The 22,165-nt window shown below is 44.6% G+C and overlaps 1 protein-coding gene across 2 annotated transcripts in view; it reads right to left on the reverse strand.

Moving 5' to 3' along the window:
* Positions 1-22,165, reverse strand: part of RAB11FIP1 (RAB11 family interacting protein 1) — a 40,456-nt gene that overhangs the window by 14,908 nt on the left and 3,383 nt on the right. For both annotated transcript variants that reach the window (XM_009243701.3, XM_002818998.4), the window contains exons 2-3: positions 3,168-3,610; positions 626-1,433 (exon numbers count right to left, since the gene is read on the reverse strand). In XM_009243701.3, the coding sequence (XP_009241976.1) occupies positions 626-1,433; positions 3,168-3,610 (1,251 nt within the window). The remainder of the gene's footprint in view (positions 1-625; positions 1,434-3,167; positions 3,611-22,165) is intronic.

The following is a 22,165-nucleotide window of genomic DNA, read 5'->3' on the forward strand; positions in this document are numbered from 1 at the left end:
TGTCAAAGTAAGCAGAATCTCTAAAAAAAAAAAAATCTCACTCCCCAGACCACAGAAATATTGTCAATGTGAATGTGAGTCACACAGAAAAGCAGAAGTCCCCAAGGCCAGTCCCCAAGGCTTTACGCCGGCTCTTACAACAAGGGGCAGAGTGGACACAGAGAACCGGCACTGTCACTTGAGAGAGGACCGAGGGTCTCTCATACCACAAACCAATGCCAAAAGGCAAGGAGGCAGGATAACATCTGGCTCAAGGGGAAATGTGAGATAAGAACTTCTAAAACACAGGTTCTGCATACACTACAACCCAAACTCAGTATTCCCGACTTGCAACACCCACAATCTGCTACAAACCACTGCGTTCCACTGAGATCTGATAAGCTGACTGAAAGGACAGACCATGCCTGCTGGGCAGTAGCTCTGAGCTGGGAAACATCACTGCAATTTGTACAGGGCAGGCCAGGCTGGCAGTAGGGACTGGTTAAAAAAATAATTTAGACCAGCAAACCTTTGGCATATACAGGTACTATGATATCATGGAACCCACAAGAGCTGGTCTAATGTAAGCCTGAAAACCACCAATGGCGAGGCAGAAATGCCCTGCACGAGAAGAGCCAAAACTCACCGGGGCTTGACAGCTCTGGTCTGGGGAGCCCTCGGAGAAGAAATTGGAGGTTTCGGTTCAGACTTGGACTCTGGCTCAGCTTCTGGTTCTGTGATCTGCACATCTTCAAAGGGGTTCAGGGAGCTGCCCTGTCTGGAGACAACAGCTGCAGTATCTTTCTCAGATCTTCTCACAAGGTCTTCAGCAGGCCCCGACGCATCCTCCCCCGGCTTAACCCCCATCAGCATGCCTTCCTTCTCCCTCCCTGGGACCGTGAGAGGGTTTTCACCTTCACTGCCCTTAGCCACATCCTTCTTCCCCGTCATCAGAGACAGCAAAGAGGACCTCCTGCTCTCTGGCTTCTTGCTCTCCTTGGCTTCTTTTGTGGCCTCCGAGTTTGCGGGGGCCATGTTTTCCCTGAGGTCCCCACTGACCGGTGGGGCAGGTCGGTAGGACGGCAGGGTCATAGACTTCAAGGAGTCCTTGGTGGAAGATTCGGAGAGCTGCCTGTCAGAAGACAGCCCACCTCCTTCAGCAGGCTCCTTCCAAGACCCAGCCACCAGGTTCTCTGTAGAAGAGAACAAATGCTTCTTTCTGAAGCCCTTGGGGGATGGGGAGGAGGATGGGCTGCTGTCCTTGGTCTCACCCTTGGCTTCTGGCTGCTCCAGGTAAACATGGTTCCCATTGATGCAGACATTAGAGCGGGAAAGGACATCATTCTTAGACCGAAGGCCACCAAGAAAGGAAAGTCCTTCCTTCTTGGGAAGGGTAAAGTTGACCTGGTTCAGTTGCTTAAGATCTGTACTCGCTGTTCTCTTGTGAGACATGACTTTGGGAAGAAAAAGAACAGAAAGGGGATAAGATGTTAAACGGGTGGTTTGCAGTGTAGGGGCATCTGTCAACGTCTGGATACATTTCTGGTTGTCACAACTTGGAGGGGGTGTGCTGCTATTCATATCCAGCAGGTAGAGGACAAGGATGATACTGAACATCTTACAACGTATAGCACAGCCCCCCACGACAAAGACCTGTCTAGTCCAAACTGTCCACAGTGCTGAGGTTGAGAAACTCTGGATTAAACCAATGAAAAGGGCAGCACTCTTGGTAGAGTAGCAGAATCCGGCCAATGGGAGGGATTTAGACATTGAAATTGAAGTTCAAAATACATAATTAACTCAGAGCTAAAGGAATCAGATTCCTTGGCTTCTGATGAGGCTATATCCCACGAGCGTTAAGCACATCATAGGAACTCAATAACTACCTGATGAATTAATGAAATATCAGAATTACTATAAGGTTCCATGGTTTTACCCTTAAAAAAAAGAAAAAAAAAAAAACTTGGAAGACACTCATTCTGTTAGCTCTAAAAGCTTGTACTAGTGGACATCATTTATAGAGCCAGGAACTCTGGAAAAGGAATTTATACATTCTTAGAAACCAGAGGGTATAATCCCAGCACTTTGAGAGGCCAAGACAGGTGGATCACTTGAGGTCAGGAGTTCAAAATCAGCCTGGCCAACATGGTGAAACCCCAACTCTACTAAAAATACAAAAATTCACCGGGTGTGGTGGCAGGCACCTATAATCCAAGCTATTCGGGAGACTGAGGAAGGAGAATCACTTAAACCCAGGAGGCGGAAGTTGCAGAGAGCCGAGATCGCGCCACTGCACTCCAGCCTGGGAGACAGAGCAAGACTCCATCTCAAAAGAAAGAAAGAAAGAAACCAGAGGGCTTAGAAATAGAGAGGGCATCTCAGCCGTGGGCAGTGGTTCACACCGGTCATACCAGCCCTTTGAGAGGCTGAGGCAGGAGGATCACTTGAAGCCAGGAGTTTCAGACCAGCCTAGGCAACATAGTGAGACCTCATCTCTAAAAAAAAAATTTTTTTTAATTAGTCAGGTGTGATGGTGCACACCTGTAGTCCCAGCTCCTCAGAAGGCCAAGGTGGGAGGATTCCTTGAGCCCAGGAGTTGGAGGCTGCAGTAAGCTATGATTGCGCCACTGCACTCCAGCGTGGGCAATAGAGCAAGACCCTGTCTCTAAAACAAACAAACAAAAAATATTTTAAAAAAAGAAACAGAGAGGGCATTTTTTTTTTTTTTTTTTTTTTTTGAGACAGAGTCTCACTCTGTCACCCAGGCTGGAGTGCAGTGGCACGATCACAGCTTACTGCAGCCTCTACTTCCTGAGCTCAAGCAATCCTCCCAGCCTAGCCTCCTGAGTAGCTGGGACTACAGGAGTGTGTCATCACATCTGGCTAATTTTTATATTTTTTGTAGAGACAGGGTTTCACCATGTTGCCCAGGCTGGTCTCAAACTCCTGGGCTCAAGCAATCTGCCTGCCTCGGCCTCCCAAAGTGCTGGGATTACAGGCGTGAGCCACCACGCCTGGCCTTAGAGAGGGCATCTTAACCACCACTATCATCACCCCCACCACCATGATTTTGTAACTGAGGAATTGAATTAAACTCTTTCTCTTGAGATTTGTCTGTTTCTTCTCTCTCAGAACGAAGCATGGTAAGTGGAAGAAGAGAGGTCAAGCAGGCAGAGGCAGAAACTCACCATCCGAGGCCGAAGAGGACTCATCCTCATTGTCATCTTCATCCCACTGGGACTGAAAATCTCCGGGACGAAGCAGCACTTTTTCTGGCTTTGAAGTTGGCAGGACAGACATGGACTGGGAAAGAGGTGTCTTCTGCAAATTTGACTTGGAAAGTAAGGTCTTGATCTTTGATTTCTTTTTCTTGTCTTTGCCCACAGACTCATCGTCACTGTCGACCGAAGGTGTTGTGCTAGGGATGATGGCGGAGGCGGTGTCTGACCCACTGTCCTTATTCTTCCCCTTGATCTTGTCCTTCAGTTTTCCAAATGGATTCCGAGACTTGTCTTTCATAGAAAGGTCAAACATGCTAGCAGTCATGTTGTTTCTCATAAACTGGATGTCAACCTCAATTTCTCCTCGCTCCTTGTCCTTCTTTCCTGGCTTGGATTTCAACTTATACCACCTGAAAGGAGAAAGGCTGAGGAGTTAGCTTTGAATGGAAGCAACTGCAACAATGTTCACAATCCCCATGAACTGGCCTCTCCTCTCTGCTACCAGCAGCCTCTTCAATGCATGCATTCTCACGCATTCTCTTTGGAAAGTGGTAGATGAGAGCAGAATTTTTTTTTTTTTTTTTTTTGACACAGAGTCTTGCTCTGTCACCCAGGCTGGAGTGCAATGCCACCATCTCGGCTGACTGCAGCCTCTGCCTCCTGGGTTCAAGTGATTCTCCTGTCTCAGCCTCCTGAGTAGCTGAGATTACAGGAGCGCGTGACCACGTCCGGCTAATTTTTGTATTTTTAGTAGAGATGGGGTTTCACCATGTTAGCCAGGCTGGACTCGAACTCCTGACCTCAGATGATCCGCCTGCCTCAGCCTCCCAAAATGTTGGGATTACAAGCATGAGCCACTGCACTCGGCTGAGAGCAGAATTTGCACTTTTATTTCTTTTGTTTTGTTTTTTATTTTGCACTTTTATTTTTGAGAAGACATGCGCTAGACAAAGATAGGATCCAGTGTTGTGCTTAGCGTATAATCACCTCAAATCCTGATTCAATAAAGAGCTCATTCTAAAAATAAAGAAAAAAAATATTCCATGGAATCACTTCCGATGAGTGATGTTTTCCTTCAGTAGGGTAAAAATGCAAAGATCAGGGCAGGCGCGGTGGCTCACACCTGTAATCCCAGCACTTAGGGAGGCTGAGGCGGGTGGATCACAAGGTCAGGAGTTCGAGACCAGCCTGGCCAATATGGTGAAACCCCATCTCTACTAAAAATATAAAAAATTAGCCGGGTGTGGTGGCAGGTGCCTGTAGTTCCAGCTACTCAGGAGGCTGTGGCAGGAGAATCACTTGAACCCAGGAGGCAGAGGTTGCAGTGAGCCGAGATCGCACCTCTGCACTCCAGCCTAGACAACAGAGTGAGACTCCATCTCAAAAAAAAAAAAAAGCAAAGATCATACACAAACAGCTAAGAAGGGTGGCATGCAAATGATGTATAATTAAATCTCAGAGAAAACCAAGTTTGTAGTAAGGAATGGTCCCTGCCAGGGAGTAAAAAAATAATAATAATATAACACAGAATTAAAAAAAAAAAAAAAAAGGTGGGGAGGGTGTTGGACATGGTGGCTCACACCTGTAATCCCAGAGTTTTGGGAGCCTGAGGCAGGAGGATCACTTGAGGCCAGGAGTTTAAGACCAGCCTGGGCAATATTGCAAGACTCCATCTCCATAAAAAATTAAAAAATTTGCCAGCATGGTGGTGTGCGCCTATACTCTCAGCTACTCAACATAAGCCTAGGAATTCGAGGCTGCAGTGAGCTATAATTGTACCACTGCACTCTAGTCTGGGTGACGAAGCGAGACTCTGTTTCTAAAAATAAATAAATAAAAATAAAGAATTTTTTAAAAGAGTAAAATCAGGCTAGGCACAGTGGCTCACACCTGTGATACCAGTACTTTGGGAGGCCAAGGCAGGCAGACCACCTGAGGTCAGGAACTCGAGACCAGCCTGACCAACGTGGCGAAACCCCGTCTCTACTAAAAATACAAAAATTAGCCAGGCATCATGGCGAGCACCTGTAATCCCAGCTATGCAGGAGGCTGAAGCAGGAGAATTGCTTGAACCCAGGAGGCGGAGGTTGCAGTGAGCCAAGGTCATGCCACTGCACTCCAGCACTCCAGCTTAGGCGACAGAGCCAGACTCCATCTCAAAAAAACAAAAAAAAAGAGCGAAATCAGTCAGTTAGAAAATGACAAACTATATGAGTCCACTTAAGTGAGGTTCCTGGGTTAGTCAAATTCATCCAGTCAGAAAGTAGAATGGTGATTGCCGGAGGAGGGCAAGGAGAGAAGGAGGAGTTAATGTTTGATGGGTATAGAGCTTCAGTTGCAGAAAATGAAAAAGTTCTGGAGATGGATGGCAGTGATGGTCACACAACAATATGAATATTCTTAATGACACTGAACTGCACACTTAAAAATGGTTAAAATGGGGCCAGGCACAGTGGCTCACGCCCATAATCCCAGCACTTTGGGAGGCCAAGGCGGGCAGATCACTTGAGGTCAGGAGTTTGTGACCAGCCTGACCAACATGGTGAACCCCATCTCTACTAAAAATACAAAAAATAGCCGGGTGTTGTGCCACATGCCTGTAATTTCAGCTACTCTCAGAGGCTGAGGCAGGAGAATTGCTTGAACCCGGGAGAGGGAGGTTGCAGTGAGCCAAGATCACACTACTGCACTCCAGCCTGGGTGACAGAGTGAGACTTTGTCTCAAAAAAAAAAAAAAAAAGTTAAAATGGTAAATTTAATGTTACATATATTTTACCACAATAAAAAAAAATGGTTAGTTGGAAAGGAAGCCTTCTTCCCTAGCTTAATAATCAGAAAAAGTAACATTTCAAACACTATCCAAGAATTACACTTGGTCATTTGCAACCCACTTCAAGATGTGAAAAATGACATTATACCAGTCCAACTCCACTGAGAGACAAGCTTCAGAAAAAGGAGATCTCATGGCATTCATTTTCCATTTAGGAGCCCTATACCTTTGGTGAACTGTAAGAATGTGAGCCAGGTCGGGTACAGTGGCTCACACCTGTAATCCCAGTGCTTTGGGAGTCTGAGACAGGAGGAATGGTTGGATCCAGGAGTTTGAGACCAGTATAGGCAACAAGGCAAGATCCCATTCTCCAACAAAAAAAAATTTTTTTTTTTGAGACAGAGTCTCGCTCTGTCCCCCAGGCTGGAGTGCAATGGTACGATCTCGGCTCACTGCAACCTCTACCTCCCGGGTTCAAGTGATTCTCCTGCCTCAGCCTCCTGAGTAGCTGGGACTACAGGTGTATGCCACAATGCCCAGCTATTCTTTGTATTTTTAGTAGAGACAGGGTTTCATCATGTTAGACAGGCTGGTCTCAAACTCCTGACCTCGAGTGATCCACCCACCTTGGCCTCCCAAAGTGCTGGGATTACAGGCATAAGCCACCAAGCGTGGCTAAATTAGCTGGGTGCAGTTGTGCATACTTAATAGTCCCAGCTACTTGGGAGGTTGAGGCAGGAGGATCACTTGAACCCAGGAGTTCAAGGCTGTAGTAAGAGCTATGATTGCACCACTACACTCCAGCTTGCGCAACAGAGTGAGACCCTATCTCTTTAAAAAAAAAAAAAAAAAATGAGCCCAGTTTGTAGCAAGACCATACAATGGGACAAATAACTCCAAATACCTGGTCTATAGCGAGCTGTCCACCAGGTCACCCTCACAAACTGAGAACTCACATTCTGAAGTTCTTTTCGGTGACCTATTTAAGAGCTGAGGATAGTGGACTTAAAGGAAATGATGGTTTTGCCCAAATGAGCACAACTTCCTCTTTCACCTTCAGCCATGGCTGGTGGCTCGCTCACAGGGCAGATCCCTGCCCCCACTGCTACAGCTCCTTCTACACTTAGAGGAAAGGCACAGGGGAAAGTCGAAACCTAACACCTAAACAGCATCTGTGGCATACCTGACACTGCATACGCACAGAGACATCCTCATTTCAGCCTCACAAGAACGACACGGAGTAGATATTATACCCATTTTATAGTGAAGAAATTGAAGCTCAGAGGTCTGAAAATTGGCACAAGGTCTTGCAACCACTATGGGGTACAGCTAGGATTCCAAGTCAGTTTCCCCTATTCTTTCTCCTACACCAAGACTCCTGCTTTAAATTCTCTCCTAATTTATCTTGGATGGGCCATCTTTTGTAACATAGAGAAAGGAGGGTTCAAATTTAAATTCTTTTTGAGAAACATTTAAGCTTCTCATTCAAATGTCCAAAGATGAAAGAAGAAAGGAAGGAAACTAACATAGCTTGCCATCAGTCATAAATAGTTGAGATTACTTAAAGGCCAGTATACAAAGTCATCAAGAAGAACTTAAAATGAATTCACAAAATACAGCAAAGAGAGGATAAAATTATATGAGCTATAATTTTGGGCCCTTAGGAGACAAATCTTTTATGGTTTTTATAACCTCAATCCAGAGCTGGGCAGGCGGGGAGTGGTGGGTGTTGCAAGATGCAAGGTCTTTTTTTATTTTTTATTTTTTGCAACAGGGTCTCACTCTCTTGCCCAGGCTGGAGTGCAGTGGTGCGATCATAGCTCACTGCAGCCCTGGACTCCTGGGCTCAAGTGGAAAATGCAAGGTCTTTATAGACAATGTCACCCTTGCCAGCCTAGTGTCTGTCCAATACATTTTCCAGGGCCTGGCCTGGAATCATTTGCATATTTGTCACTTTGATTTTGAGAGGATTATTTATATTTTTCTCTTCTGACAGTCATGTGGTAAATGGTAGCCTTGGTGATGAAGGGTGTTTAGCTTTTGTAAATACCAGTTGTAGGCACCTGAAAAGGAGAAGTTGCTGAACGCTGACTGAGGAGATTTCGATGACCTCGCCAACCGCAGGCAGGCAGCACGCTTCACCTGCCCGCCCAGGGCAGGAGCGTCAGGCAGGGGCTTCTCCACAGCTCTTCCACACAGCCCCTTCTATTAGCCCTCCACGGGGATGCAAAAATGTGACAGGCCTCCAAAGCAGCTGTCAGAGGCATTCAAACCAGAGCAACTCCATCTTGAGTGAGGGCTAGGAAAATGAGGCTGGGACTTGCTGCGCTGCATTCCCAGAAAGTTAGGTATTCCTAGCCTCTAGATGTTTATGGGTAAGGGAACAGATGGATAATGTCTACCAAACAGACCCAGACTTGGGAGTGTTCTAATATCCCAAAATCTGGAGAACAAAGGCAAACCTAATTTTGCTTTGAAGATAATAATATTGATTCTCACAAAATATAGTAATTAAGAAAATTAATCCTTTATCACAAACCCTTGTAGTAGGGCACATCTCTCAATGATCTTTTTATCCTGTGTATAAATAAGCATAGTGCCTAGAGTGGATGCGTTCCTCCTCTTACTTTCGGGAACATCCTACTCTGTCTATGGAGTAGTTGTACCTTCAATACTTTACTTTCTTAATAAACTTGCTTTTACTTTGCACTGCAGACTTGCCCTGAATTCTTTCTTGAGGGAGATCCAAACACCCTCTTTTGGGGTCTGGATCGGGACCCCTTTCCTGTAACACAGCCAGTTGACAATTCCAAGGGCCAGCCTTGCCTTTCCGAAAGTATCAGTGAGGTTTTCTTTGCACTTCCTAATGGTTTTTGAGCAAAACTACAACCGATTCTAGAATCCTCCCTCGGGACCAATTATTACCTGATCCTCAGGTCCAATCCCTGGGTCCTAAAGTGGGATTTGCTTCGGAAACTTCCAGCACCATTAAGAAGTGCAAATAAAAATGTCACCGACTGTTCTTGCTGCGTAATTTCACAAGCAAACCTAAAACCAAACACCAGGTAGCCAGGCACCAGCCACAGGGCTACTGAAGGATATGAAACAGGCTGAATCACAGGCCAGCAGGGAAACAGCCCAGGTAAAGGGGCAGAATTTACAAATCTGTGTTCGATGTATTAAAGCTGGAAAGCGAAACAAGAATTGTTTCATTTTTTTGTGTGTGTGGTTTTTTTTTTTTTGGTTTTGGTTTGTTTGTTTGTTTGTTTTAGAGACTGAGTCTCGCTCTGTTGCCCAGGCTGGAGTGCAGTGACGTGATCTCAGCTCACTGCAACCTCCTCCTCCTGGGTTCAACCGATTCTCCTGCCTCAGCTTGCTGAGTAGCTGGGATTACAGGCGTGCGCAACTATGCCCAACTAATTTTATGTTAGCCAGGCTGATCTCAAACTCCTGACCTCAGGTGATCGGCCTGCCTCAGCCTCCCAAAGTGTTGGGATTACAGGCATGAGCCACTGTGCCCGGCCAAGAATTGTTTCTTTTACTGACAATATTATCCTCAAATTCAAAAACAGTTTAAGCAAGGGATGTTTGATAGAAGCATACTTTGATAAGAGAGTGAAAGCCACAGTGCTTGAATATCTTACCCTAAGAAATCCCAAACCAGAAGAACACATCTGTGGATTTTTATATTTAAGATCAACTCAGTTTCTAAGTGTTACTGCCCATGTGTTTTTCAGTTCACTTAATTCCTGCACCTCACAGAAGTAGCTCATAAATAATAAAGTCCCAGCCTAGCAACACAGTATGTGATGGCGGCGTGGGTGTGTTCCAGTATTATCTTTCACGTAGGCCCTGAAAGCTTGAATTATCTCAGAAATCAGGGTTGGGTCCATTTCCCTAGTCCAAAGGGCAGAAAAAGAGAGCCATAATCCCAATGTAGCAAGTTTATTTTTAAGCCCATATTCTGAAAAAATCTTGCCACCTATCAAAAGTAAAAGTCAAATGATCCCTTCAATAAGCAAATTATTATTGCTTATCATTAAACTCAGTCCTGCAAGAATTAAAAGGATCTCTGGATATGTAGAAAGTGACATAATTTTATTTATTTATTTATTTATTTATTTATTTATTTATTTTTGAGACAGAATCTCATTCTATTGTCTATTGCCCAGGCTGGAGTACAGTGGCACAATCTCAGCTCACTGCAACCTCCATCGCCCAGGTTCAAGCGATTCTCCTGCCTCAGCCTCCCGAGTAGCTGGGAATACAGGTGCACGCCACTACATCCAGCTAAGTTTTGTATTTTTACTAGAGATAGGGTTTCACCACCTTGGCCAGGCTGGTATCGAACTCCTGACCTCATGATCCACCCTCTTCGGCCTCCCAAAGTGCTGGGAATACAGGCGTGAGCTACCACGCCCGGCCAACATAAAATTTCTATAAACTGTGTACACACACATATATATTTTGAGATGCGGTCTTGCTCTGTTGTCCAGGCTGGAGTACAGTGCACATTCATAGCTCACAGTAGCTTCAAAGTTCTAGGCTCAAGCCGTCCTCCCACCTCAGCCTCTTGAGGAGCTGAGACTAAAAGCATGTGCCACCACACCCAACTAGTTGTTGTTGTTGTTGTTGTTGTTGAGACAGTCTTGCTCTGTTGCCCAGGCTGGAGTGCAGTGAAATGATCTCGGCTCACTGCAACCTCCACCTCCCGGGTTCAAGCAATTCTCATGCCTCAGCCTCCAGAGTAGTTGGTATTACAGGCATGTACCATCATGCCCAGCTAATTTTTGTATTTTTAGTAGAGACACGGTTTTACCATGTTGGCCAGGCTGGTCTCGAACTCCTGACCTCAAGTGATCTGCCTGCCTTAGCTTCCCAAAGTGCCAGGATTGCAGGTGTGAACCACTATGCCAGCTAGTCTTTTGTTTTGTTTTGTTTTAGAGATAGGGTCTTGCTATGCTGCCCAGGCTGGTCTTAAACTCCTGGCCACACAGAATCCTCTCACCTTAGTCTCTCATAGTGCTGGGATTACAGGTATGAGCCATTGCACTCGGCCTATATTTTTTAATTTTTTTTTTTTTTGAGATGGAGTCTCACTCTGTTGCACAGGCTGGAGTGCAGTGGTGCGATCTCGGCTCACTGCAACCTCTGCCTCCCAGATTCAAGCAATTCTCCTGTCTCAGCCTCCTGAGTAGCCAGGATTATGGGCATGTGCTACCACACCCAGCTAAGTTTTGTATTTTTAGTAGAGACGGGGTTTCACCATGATGGCCAGGCTGGTCTCAAGCTCCTGACTTCAGATGATCCGTCCACCTTGGCCTCCCAAAGTGCTGGGATTACAGGTGTGAGCCACCAGGCCCAGCCCCCAGCCTATATTTTAAAGTAATAACAGGCATTGGGTAAAAATTCAAATCATACAAAATGGTATAGGATGAAAAATTCCATCTTCCCACCCCTCCTGATCCCATGCCCCTCAGTCTCCGTACCAGAGACAACCACTATTATCAGTTTTATACACCCTCCCAAATGGTGGTCTCGCCACAGACAAGCAAAACTGTATATTATCCAAATAGGCTACCCTGCAGTTTTTGTTTTTGGGGATTTTCTTTTTTTTGGTCAAACACAAGACAAGGCACAGATAAAAGTATACAAAAAGTCATTTAAGTTTTCTACACTTTCAAAAAGATGTTTTATGAAGAGAAATAAGAGAAAAAGAATGAACTAAATACAGTGCAGAAAAAAACATGAGCCTGTTCCCACACACAAGAGCGGGGTGCAGGGCACCAGCCCACCTCCTGAGTAGCCCGCTGGGAAGCCCGTGCCTGCATCCATACTGTGAAATCTCTTGGGCTTTTCAGTCCTTCTGGAACAGCTAAGACCATTCAACCATGCCCTATCCTCAGGGCTGGTGTGTCTCAGAACATGGAGTTGGCTTCCCAAACATACCCAGAGCTGATCCCGGGGGGCCTTCTGTCGGAATGTGGCAGGGTAAGGGCAGCATGGCTCTTGGTATGGGGAAATGAAAAGCCTTCTAGTGCAGCCCTGCAGTTATTCACGATTATGCTGGTAAAGGACTGACTGGTATGTCTCAAAAATAATCTTTCTGCAGCTGAAAAAAACATGTTTTTTCCCTTTAGAACATTCCAGAGAGCAGACATATGCAGAGAAATGATGCCTTCGGAGATTCAGTTCCAACGTTTTTACATGCCAGACACTGGAAATACAGAGAATGAAGAGGACTAAAAAGCTTACCCTGCAATGGGATGGGGAACAGGCTCACGCAAGATCACAAAGCATTTGTTACATTGGGGCAACTGCTTCCAACTTGCTAACTTTCAGGCATGAGAGAAATTAATTACAGGTAAAACTCCTGCTGAAGTACACAATTTCATCACAAATAATGACTCACGTACAAATAAGGTTTCAGGTCATTTAAGCCCCAACAGGCTATCAGAACCGCCTATCTAGGGACTGTTCAGCAAGTGAATAAATACTGCATCTCTGTATTAAACACAGGCGTCTCCAGGAAAGGCCAGGCAAGGACGACCACCAGCTCTCTGGGTTACCTCCACACTTTACATGTGTCAGTGTTAATTTCAAGGGATCATTGTTTCTGTATCCAGTTTGGACTCCAGGTTCGGTGAGGACTGCCTACTTCCTTGGCTATTCAAAATCCCAATCCTGACTTATAGCATGAGTCATCTCCACGTTAACCAGGCATCATGACACAGGGGATGATGGCCTCGAGTGAGGAAAGAAGCAGGAAGAACAGAACCACCCCTGACCTAGTGTGGGACAGAGGACACACTTAACCTTTCTTAGATGAAGAAATTTTGAAAGCAGTTCATTAACTGTCTTCCCCAGCAAATAAAAAATCAGGCTGCAAATCATGTGGTTAGCAGTTGAGAACATCTTTTAAAAAGGATCTGAAAAGGAGTGATTGCATATGAGTAAAATGTCCAGTCTCTTCTTCTGGTCACCTAGAAGCAATGCACAGCAAACAGACAGAAATGTTTATAACCTATAAAACGTTTGTGCTGTGTACCTTCCAGAAGCTATGCAGCTTAACGAGCGCTGGTATTGAAGAAGGTAGCTAGTCATCATAACCTAACTCTGAACACAGAATTACCCATCAGCCAACCTTGCCTCCCTAGACCTTGCCCTCTGCCCATGGTCAGCTACTTGGAAAAACTGGTAAATCATGAGAGTAGCAAATAGGTCATGGCTCGTTTTTTTGACCTTAATTCCCAAAACAGCCACTCCAGCAGTATGGAAAGGCCGTTTGTAGCCACCAAACTGAATTCTAAGAACTGGTAAATGACAGCCAGACACGGAGGCTCACGCCTGTAATCCCTGCACATTGGGAGGCCAAGGCGGGCAGATCACTTGAGGTCAGGAGTTCGAGACCAGCCTGGCCAACATGGTGAAACTCCGCCTCTACTAAAAATACAAAAATGAGCCAGGTGTGGTGGTGCACACCTGTAATCCCAGCTACTCAGAAGGCTGAGGCACAAGAATTGCTTGAACCCGGGAAGCGGAGGTTGCAGTGAGCCAAGATCGCGCCACAGCACTCCAGCCTGGGTGACAGAGTGAGACACCATCTCAAAAAAAAAAAAAAAAAAGCAAAAATGGACTCAGTCCCATGCTAATCTGACCATTGCCTTCTTATAAATCGTCTTGAAGTCTTTTTCCCATACATTTTAACAACTAGCAGCTGAGAAACCTTAGGCAAGATATTTAACCTCTCTGTGGGACAGGATCCTCTTCTGAAAAAGGGTTAGGAACACCCACCTCATAAGAATGTTAGGAAGATTAAATGGCTTAATGTATGCAAAGTGCTTAGAACAGTACCTGGCCATAAGTCTTAGCTATAACTCCTACTTAGCTGTACATATGCAATTTTCTTTGTAGTGCATTATACATTACTGGCTTATAATCATCAAACTTACAATTTTGAATGGCTAAATGATATTCCGTGAAGTGGGTATACGCCATAGTTTATCTACCCATTCAGATGATTCTCAAAAGGGAACTTAGGATTTTAACAGTTTCAACATACTGTATTACTAACCACCCTAACTTATCGACCAAATATAAATAACAATGATTTGCATTTGAAGGGAACAGAAATGACTCACTTCCAAAATTGGTTTGTATTACATGATTTCCAAAATTATGTATCTGTTTATCTATTTTTTGAGACGGAGTCTCACTCTGTCGCCCAGGCGGGAGTGCAGTGGCACAATCACAGCTCACTGCAGCCTCTGCCTCCTGGATTCAAGTGATTCTCCTGCCTCAGCCTCCTGAGTAGCTGGGATTACAGGTGCCCACCACTACACCCGGCTAATTTTTGTATCTTTAGTAGAGACGGAGTTTCACCATGCTGGCCAGGCTGGTCTCAAACTCCTGACCTCAGGTGATCCGCCCCCCTTGGCCTCCCAAAGTGCTGGGATTACAGGCGTGAGCCACCGCACCTAGCTACATTTCCAAACTTAAAAAATATATAAAATTTTTAACAAACCATGATCAGTGTGTACTTTCTTTAAAAAAAAAAATGTATTTGTTTTCATTTTTTTCAGACGGGCTCTGTTGCCCAAGTTGGACTACAGTGATGCCATCACGGCTCACTGCAGTCTCAACTTCCCAGGCTCAAGCAATCCTCCCACCTCAGCCTACGGAGTAGCTAGGATTACAGGCGTGCACCACCACACCCTGCTAATGTTTTATTTTTTGTAGAGACAGGGTCTCATCATGTTGCTTAAGCTGGTTTTAAACTCCTGGATTCAAGTGATCCTCCCAAAGTACTGGGATTACAGGAATGAGCCACCCCTGCACCCAGCCCCTCAGTGTATACTTTCTGCAACAATTTTTTTTTTTTTTTTTGAGACAGAGTCTCGCTTTTTTGCCCAGGCCGGACTGCAGTGGCGCTATCTCAGCTCACTGCAAGCTCCACCTCCCGGGTTCACGCCATTCTCCTGCCTCAGCCTCCTGAGTAGCTGGGATTACAAGCACCCACCACCGCGCCCAGCTAAATTTTTGTATTTTTAGTAGAGACAGGGTTTCACCGTGTTAGCCAAGATGGTCTCGATCTCCTGACCTCGTGATCCGCCTACCTCGGCCTCCCAAAGTGCTGGGATTACAGGCGTGAGCCACCGTGCCCGGCTTTACTTTCTGCAATTTATTGAGAGATGTCATGATCCTTATGGACCCCTTCAGGGTTTCTACACAGAAAAGAAAGAGACAAGAAACAGAGGGCTCTCGAACTCTCAGAAATAGGCCAAGATGGCATAATTAAGTCTATGAATCAAGATAGATTTTCTAAGTGGAGAGCAATACTAAATTTCTTGTAGGTGAAGACTAAAGGAAATACCAAGCATCTTTATTTTAACAATTCTGTAAGAATTAGAAAAATTAACTCATTTTTAAACATTTAAGTCTACCACACCCACCATCATGACTTACCAATTCTTTACAAAGCTTGATCCTATCTCAAAAAGCCACACATGTTAATATTCTACCATCAAATCTAGTATCTCACCTCTTGCTCAAATGTAAATGCCACTGACGCATTTATTTGTTCTGTTAAAGAATACTATCTTGTGGCAACCATGGGGTCCTCACACACAGAGACTTTAAGAATGGAAAAATAAAATGCAATAGTTTGGTTCACCACCCCTTAACCAGGACAAAAGAAAACAAACTTCAGCATGACTGACATCAGAGAACACTCAGCCCTTCCTCACCACATGAACTCCCACACTTCTTGCCATGAGAGTTCCTGGCAAGGAAGCAGAGTATCTGTGATTTATTCCATAAGCAAGGTAAATCCAAAGGAAGGGAAAATAATTACACCAAAAGCATTTCTTTTTTTTTTTTTCTTTGAGGCAGAGTCACCCAGGCTGGAGTGCAGTGGCAGGATCTCGGCTCACTGCAAGCTCCGCCTCCCAGGTTCAAGTGATTCTTCTGCCTCAGCTTCCTGAGTAGCTGGGATAACAGGTGCCCGCCACCATACCTGGCTAATTTTTTGTATTTTTAGTAGAAACAAGGTTTCATCATGTTGGCCAGGCTGGTCTCGAACTCCTGACCTCAAGTGATCCACCCACCTCGGCTTCCCAAAGTGCTGGGATTACAGGCATGAGCCTGGCCTCACCAAAAGCATTTCTAAATCCTGTTTTAATAACAAATGATTAGTAAAAATGAAAAGTTCTATTTTGGTGACCACATGTCAGTTCTCTGCATGGGAAAGGAGCAGACTGAAGAAACATCTGGGGCCCCAGCCGACTGCTACTGTATTTCACACAGGATACCCATTCTTTTATAATAACCAGAGGCCTCTTTAGACCAGGCTTTCTAGAGGCCTTAATTGTTCTACCTAGACACTAGCCATGTCCTTTTTAAAAAGTGAAGTGTGTGTGGCAGTCACACTTCTAGAAATATTTTTTGGGGATTTCTTATAAATGCCTTCCCTCTACTCCATTCAAAGGCCAGCATTCAGGAAAAGATACTTAATTACCATTGCCTTTTTTCTCTCCACAGGCACATTCCTAAATGTGTCCCCCAGGAACACCCTGGAGACTAAAGCCCTTGATTTTCCTCTAACAGATTATCAACAAGCGTCTCCCTGCAAGAGAGGAATTTCTGTCTCATTAGTGGTGAAAACTGCCTCCTTTGCCACAGGCATCATTAGCCAGCAAGCCACAGAAGGTAACCTCCTTCTTCAAGAAGAAAAGGGACCCAGGAGGCTGAGGAAGGAGAATCATTGCTTGAATCTGGGAGGCGGAGGTTGCAGTGAGCTAAGATTGAGGCATTGCACTCCAGCCTGGGCAACAAGAGCAAAATTCTGCCAAAAAAAAAAAAGAAAGAAAAGGGCACTGACCACAAAGCCATACCCCAAACTGGGAAACTGAAAGAAGCAGAGCTTTGATTTCATACTTCGGACATCCCCAGTCTGTAGTCTACCAAACATAAGATTAAATGCTTCTCCACATTCACCCAGGCAATCTACTGCCTGCCCTGTGCCTACAGGAACCACAACCACTGCCTCCCTCGCAGATGCGTTTATTGAGCCCCTACGCTGGGTCACACAGCAAAGGACACGACAGACGTGGTCCCTGTCCCAGAGGAAAACAGGGCAATGTCAGGCTTGGTCTCCTCCTGAGCCAGCTGGGGCATGAAATCTGAACCAGGACAACTTATGCAGAGCAGAACCTCTCTCTTTGCCAATACAAGGGTCTGGGGGTTAATTTTGTTGGAATTCAGAGACCCTTAGGTCTAGAGATCTGTGCCAGACCCAGAACCAAAGGCCACCTAGGGAAGTGCTCTGAGATGAAGATAAGGCCTAAAATGACCTCCCATCACTCTCTCTATTCAAGGCTAGAGCTTCTTAATCCTTCTGGAGCTAAGCCAGAGCTAGCTGTCCCTCCTTCAAAAGTATAGGGTAAGAAGCACAATTTTCCAGGGCGTATAGCAATGAAAACCATAGTATCTTAATGGATGTCTAAGATTATTGTTAAGGGAGAGGAAGAGTAATGTCAGCAAATACATGTTAGAGTTGATGGCATTTTAATAAGCATGTGGATTGCTTGTAATGTAATTATAACATTTTTTAGTTAATAACTACAATTAAAATGACATATCAGAAACTATTTATAAAAACCTTCCTCTGATGGGAGTTACAGAAATACAATAGAAGTCTTTGTAACCAAAGGCAGTTTAAGTAAAATGAAAAAGGCACAAGACTCTTTTCTATGCTTATAGTTTATAATGCAAAAAACATTTAACTGGTTCACTTACTTGAGAATTTTTTTTTTTTCATTTATGGGTCTAACTTTACTAATGATGTATACTATGTTCTCCTTTTCTTAGTCCTATATCCCTTAAAGCAGTGATTTCATCTGCTGTGTGACAGCACATCAATGAGATCACAGCAGCTCTGCTGTTACAAGACAAAGACTTGGCGGTACTGAGTGGGTAATCACTTGCAGACACATACATACATGCCCTGGTTTCAATGGCGTTTCCTAGTAATTCACTCCAACAGAAATCTCCAACAGAAATTTCCACTCACAGGTGTCACAGCCCAAAGCTGTCTTTGTAATGGTGACCTCACCCTGGTATCACAGTGACTGTAAGGGAAAGAAAGCAGCTGCCACTTCCTGGTTCACTCTCAACACCAAGCTCTCCTGATTTTATGTGTTCATTCTTATTACTTCCTTTCCCTCTCACCCTACCATATCCAATCCATCACATGTCAGGTCAGTTGAACCTCCAAGATATTTCTTAAATCCACCCACCTCTGTCCACCTCCACAGGTGGCTTGGACATCATTCTAGTCCAAGCCACCACCACCCACCATCTAGATTACTGCAACAGCCTCCCATTTTGTCTGTCCAATTCTAGGTTAGGCCAGCTTCAAATCCATTCTCTACCCAAGAGCCACAGTGATCTCTGACAAATAAATTGGACCGTATCAACCCACTACTTTTATTTATATTTATTTATTTATTTATTTATTTTGAGACGGAGTTTTGCTCTTGTTGCCCAGGCTGGAGTGCAATGGCGCAGTCTCAGCTCACTGCAACCTCTGCCTCCCAGGTTCAAGCAATTCTCCTGCCTCAGCCTCCTGAGTAGCTGGGATTACAGGGGCCTACCACCATAGCCGGCTAACTTTTGTATTTTTAGTAGAGCCCATGTTGGGCCAGGCTGGTCTCGAACTCCTGACCTCAGGTGATCCATACACCTTGGCCTCCCAAAGTACTGGGATTATAGGTGTGAGCCACCGCACCTGGCCCCCACTGCTTTTAATTTTAACACTCAGTGGCTTCCCATTCCTCCTAAGTAAAGCCCCGCCTTCCTCTTCAGCCTCATCTTATACAAGCACTCCCCGACTTCCCAGGTATTCCTGCCTCAGGGCCTTTGCACAGGCTGCTACTCCTCCACCAGGCCCCCTTGCTCCACTCCTCACTAGAAAAATTCCTCTTCTTTCTTCAGCTCTCTGCCTCAGAGAGACTACCTGCAGTCTCCTTCTTTAAATCATGTCCTTCCTGCCCTTTTCTTCTATAATACCCTGTCCTCTTTCTCCACAGTGCTTACCACAATATATGATTATTTATTTGTGAGCTCTTTTTTTTTTTTTTTTTTTTTGAGACAGAATCTCACTCATAGCCCAGGCTGGAGTGCAGTGGAGCAATCTCAGCTCACTGCAACCTCTGCCTCCTGGGTTCAAGCGATTATCCTGCTTCAGCCTCCCAAGTAGCCAGGATTACAGGCACGCACCACCACACTCAGCTAATTTTTGTATTTTTAGGAGAGACAGGATTTCACCATGTTGGCCAGGCTGGTCTTGAACCCCTGACCTTAGGTGATCTGCCCGCCTCGGCCTCCCAAAGTGCTGAGATTACATGTTCATTCATTTAATGCCTACTCCCCCACAAGGCTCTGGGCTTCCTGAAAGCAGGGATCATCCCTGTTTTCTTCGCCATTGTTTACACTGTATATCCAGCACCTGGCACATAGTAGGCACTAAAAAATATTGACTACAAGAATGGATGAGGCTGCGCAAGGTGGCGCATACCTGTAATCCCAGCACTTCAGGAGGCTACAGCAGGAGGATTGCTTGAGCCCTGGAGTTCAAGCACAGCCTGTAACATAGTGAGATCCCATCTCTACAAAAACAAAAACAAAAAATAAATTAGCTCAGTGTGGTGGCACACCCCTGTAGTCCCAGCTACTCGGGAAGCTGAGCAGGGAGGATTGCTTGAACCCAGGAGGTTGAGGCTGCAGTGAGCTGTGATCATGTCACTGCACTCCAGCCCGGGAAAGAGTGAGACCCTGTCTCCAAAAAAAAAAAAAAAAGGATAAACTTTAGAAACAAGAAGATGGAAAAAAAGCAGGTTGAACTTTCTCCATACTAACTGAATGTCTTACAAATGAAGTCATAAACAATACCATCAAAAAAAACCATGAGGGAATACCTTCCATGTCACCAGAACAACTCTGAAGGACTCTCATCCTTTTTAGTCATTTCATTCCTTTGTTATAAGCAGTTTAGTGTTGTTTATTCTAGAACCTACAGAGAATTCAGGCTTGAGCACTGAGCTATCTCAGTTTCCTACACTAGAGTGGGAGGGGACTGTGGCTTCGTAAGACCTGGGGAGGTTTCCAGTAAGGCTCAATATTATCTTTAAGGGAAATTCCAAGAAAAGAAAAATGTAATCAGTAATAACATTACTCGAATTTTCCAACCTATTAAGCAAAATCTAAATGTTCTTAGGAAACCCAAAGGTATAAAAACAAACACCCATTGATTATAATTTGTGGATTACGGACCTCTGTGGTCATCTATGTCGTTTTTCTGCATCCAACTCTCCCAGAAAAACAACTATCTAGCCCTTGCTTTTTTTTTTTTTTTAATAACCCACATTTCTGTTGGCAACTTATTTCAGCATCTTATTAAACTTGCAGTTCTTCCAAGTATTTAACCCTTTATAATACCTAAGTCCTTTCATATGCAACCAAATTCCCTCTTGAGTTTTAATAGATATAAGAACATGGTCCTTCATCACTCACACTCTCTCTTCACGTGGGGAGGACTATCGCAATATTAAGTTTCATGGTGTTTAGTTACACAACAGCCTTCTAGTCACCAGGCTGCATAAATATTTGTTTTAATCTATACTTAAGAAATTATTTCCCTAAATTTTGTTGCTCTTAGTATCCTAAAAAGGTTTTTCATTTTGATTTATATATACATAAATACATATATATATATATACATATTTTGAGATGGAGTTTCGTTCTTGTCGCCTAGGCTGGAGTGCAGTGGCACGATCTCAGCTCACTGCAACCTCCACCTCCTGGGTTCAAGCATTTCTCCTACCTCAGTCTCCCGAGTAACTGGGATTACAGGCACCCAGGCACCCGCCACCATGTCCAGCTAATTTTTTGTGTTTTTAGTAGAGACAGGGTTTCACCATGCCGACCAGACTGGTTTCGAAATCCTAACCTCAGGTGATCCACCCGCCTGGGCCTCCTAAAGTGCTGGGATTACAGGCGTGAGCCACTACGCCCAGCCATATATATATATATATATATATATATATATTTTTTTTTTAGAGACAGGCCTTCACTCTGTTGCCCAGGCTGGAGTGCAGTAGCCTGATCACAGTTCACCCTAACTTTTAACTCTTGAGCTCAAATGATCTTCTCAGCTCAGCCTCCGGAATAGCTGGGACTACAGGTGCCTGCCAACACTCCCAGATATATATATATGTATTTTTTTTTTTTTTTTTGGTAGAGTTTGGGTCTCATGTTACCCAGGCTGGTCTTGAACTCCTGAGCTCAAGTGATCCTCCTGCCTCGGCCTCCCAAAGTGCTAGGATTACAAGTAGGAACCACCACGTCTAGCCTCCTAAAAAGGTTTCTATCAGTCTAGGATCCCAAACTACATGAGACTAGAGAGTTGAGCAGAGAATCTCTCATATTGGTCACCTGATTCTACCTCTTAGATTCATGTCTGTTTTGCAGTCACAGTACTTAACTGATTCCCATTTATCTGAGACCCACTAAGACCCCAGGTCCTTAACAGGTGTGTAAGTGCAAAGTCAATTCATTTCAATTTTTCCTAATGGGCCACACATTCTTCCCTACTAGATATATCCTATTTATATGCTAGCCTCCGGTGTTTTAAGAGTATATGTCATCACATCTTGACTCTAAATAAATGACACTGGGGCCTTATCAAGAAAACAAATGGAAATATTTGCACAGTTAGCTCTTAACTCCTTGAGTTTCAGCTTCTGGACCCAAGACAAAAGTCATACTCTGTTGCAGCAACTCTTCTTTGCTAGAGATTAAGACAAAGACAGACAGACAGACACACACACACACACACACACACAAAATCTACAGACCAAGATTTTAGCTTTTGTTTCTTGTTTTAAGTCTGAAATGGAGTCAAACCATTAATCACCAGTTCAAATGACTTTTCTAGCACACCTCATTTCCTTCTGTTAAAATTCCACCTTTCGTCGGGCACGGTGGCTCACACCTATAATCCTAGCACTTTGGGAGGCTGAGGCGGGTGGATCACCTGAGGTCAGGAGTTCAAGACCAGCCTGACCAACATGGTGAAACCCCATCTCTACTAAAAGTACAAAAATTAGCCGGACGTGGTGGCAGGTGTCTGTAATCC

This window comes from Pongo abelii, chromosome 7 (genome assembly GCF_028885655.2).
Source record: "Pongo abelii isolate AG06213 chromosome 7, NHGRI_mPonAbe1-v2.0_pri, whole genome shotgun sequence".
NCBI lineage: Eukaryota > Metazoa > Chordata > Mammalia > Primates > Hominidae > Pongo > Pongo abelii.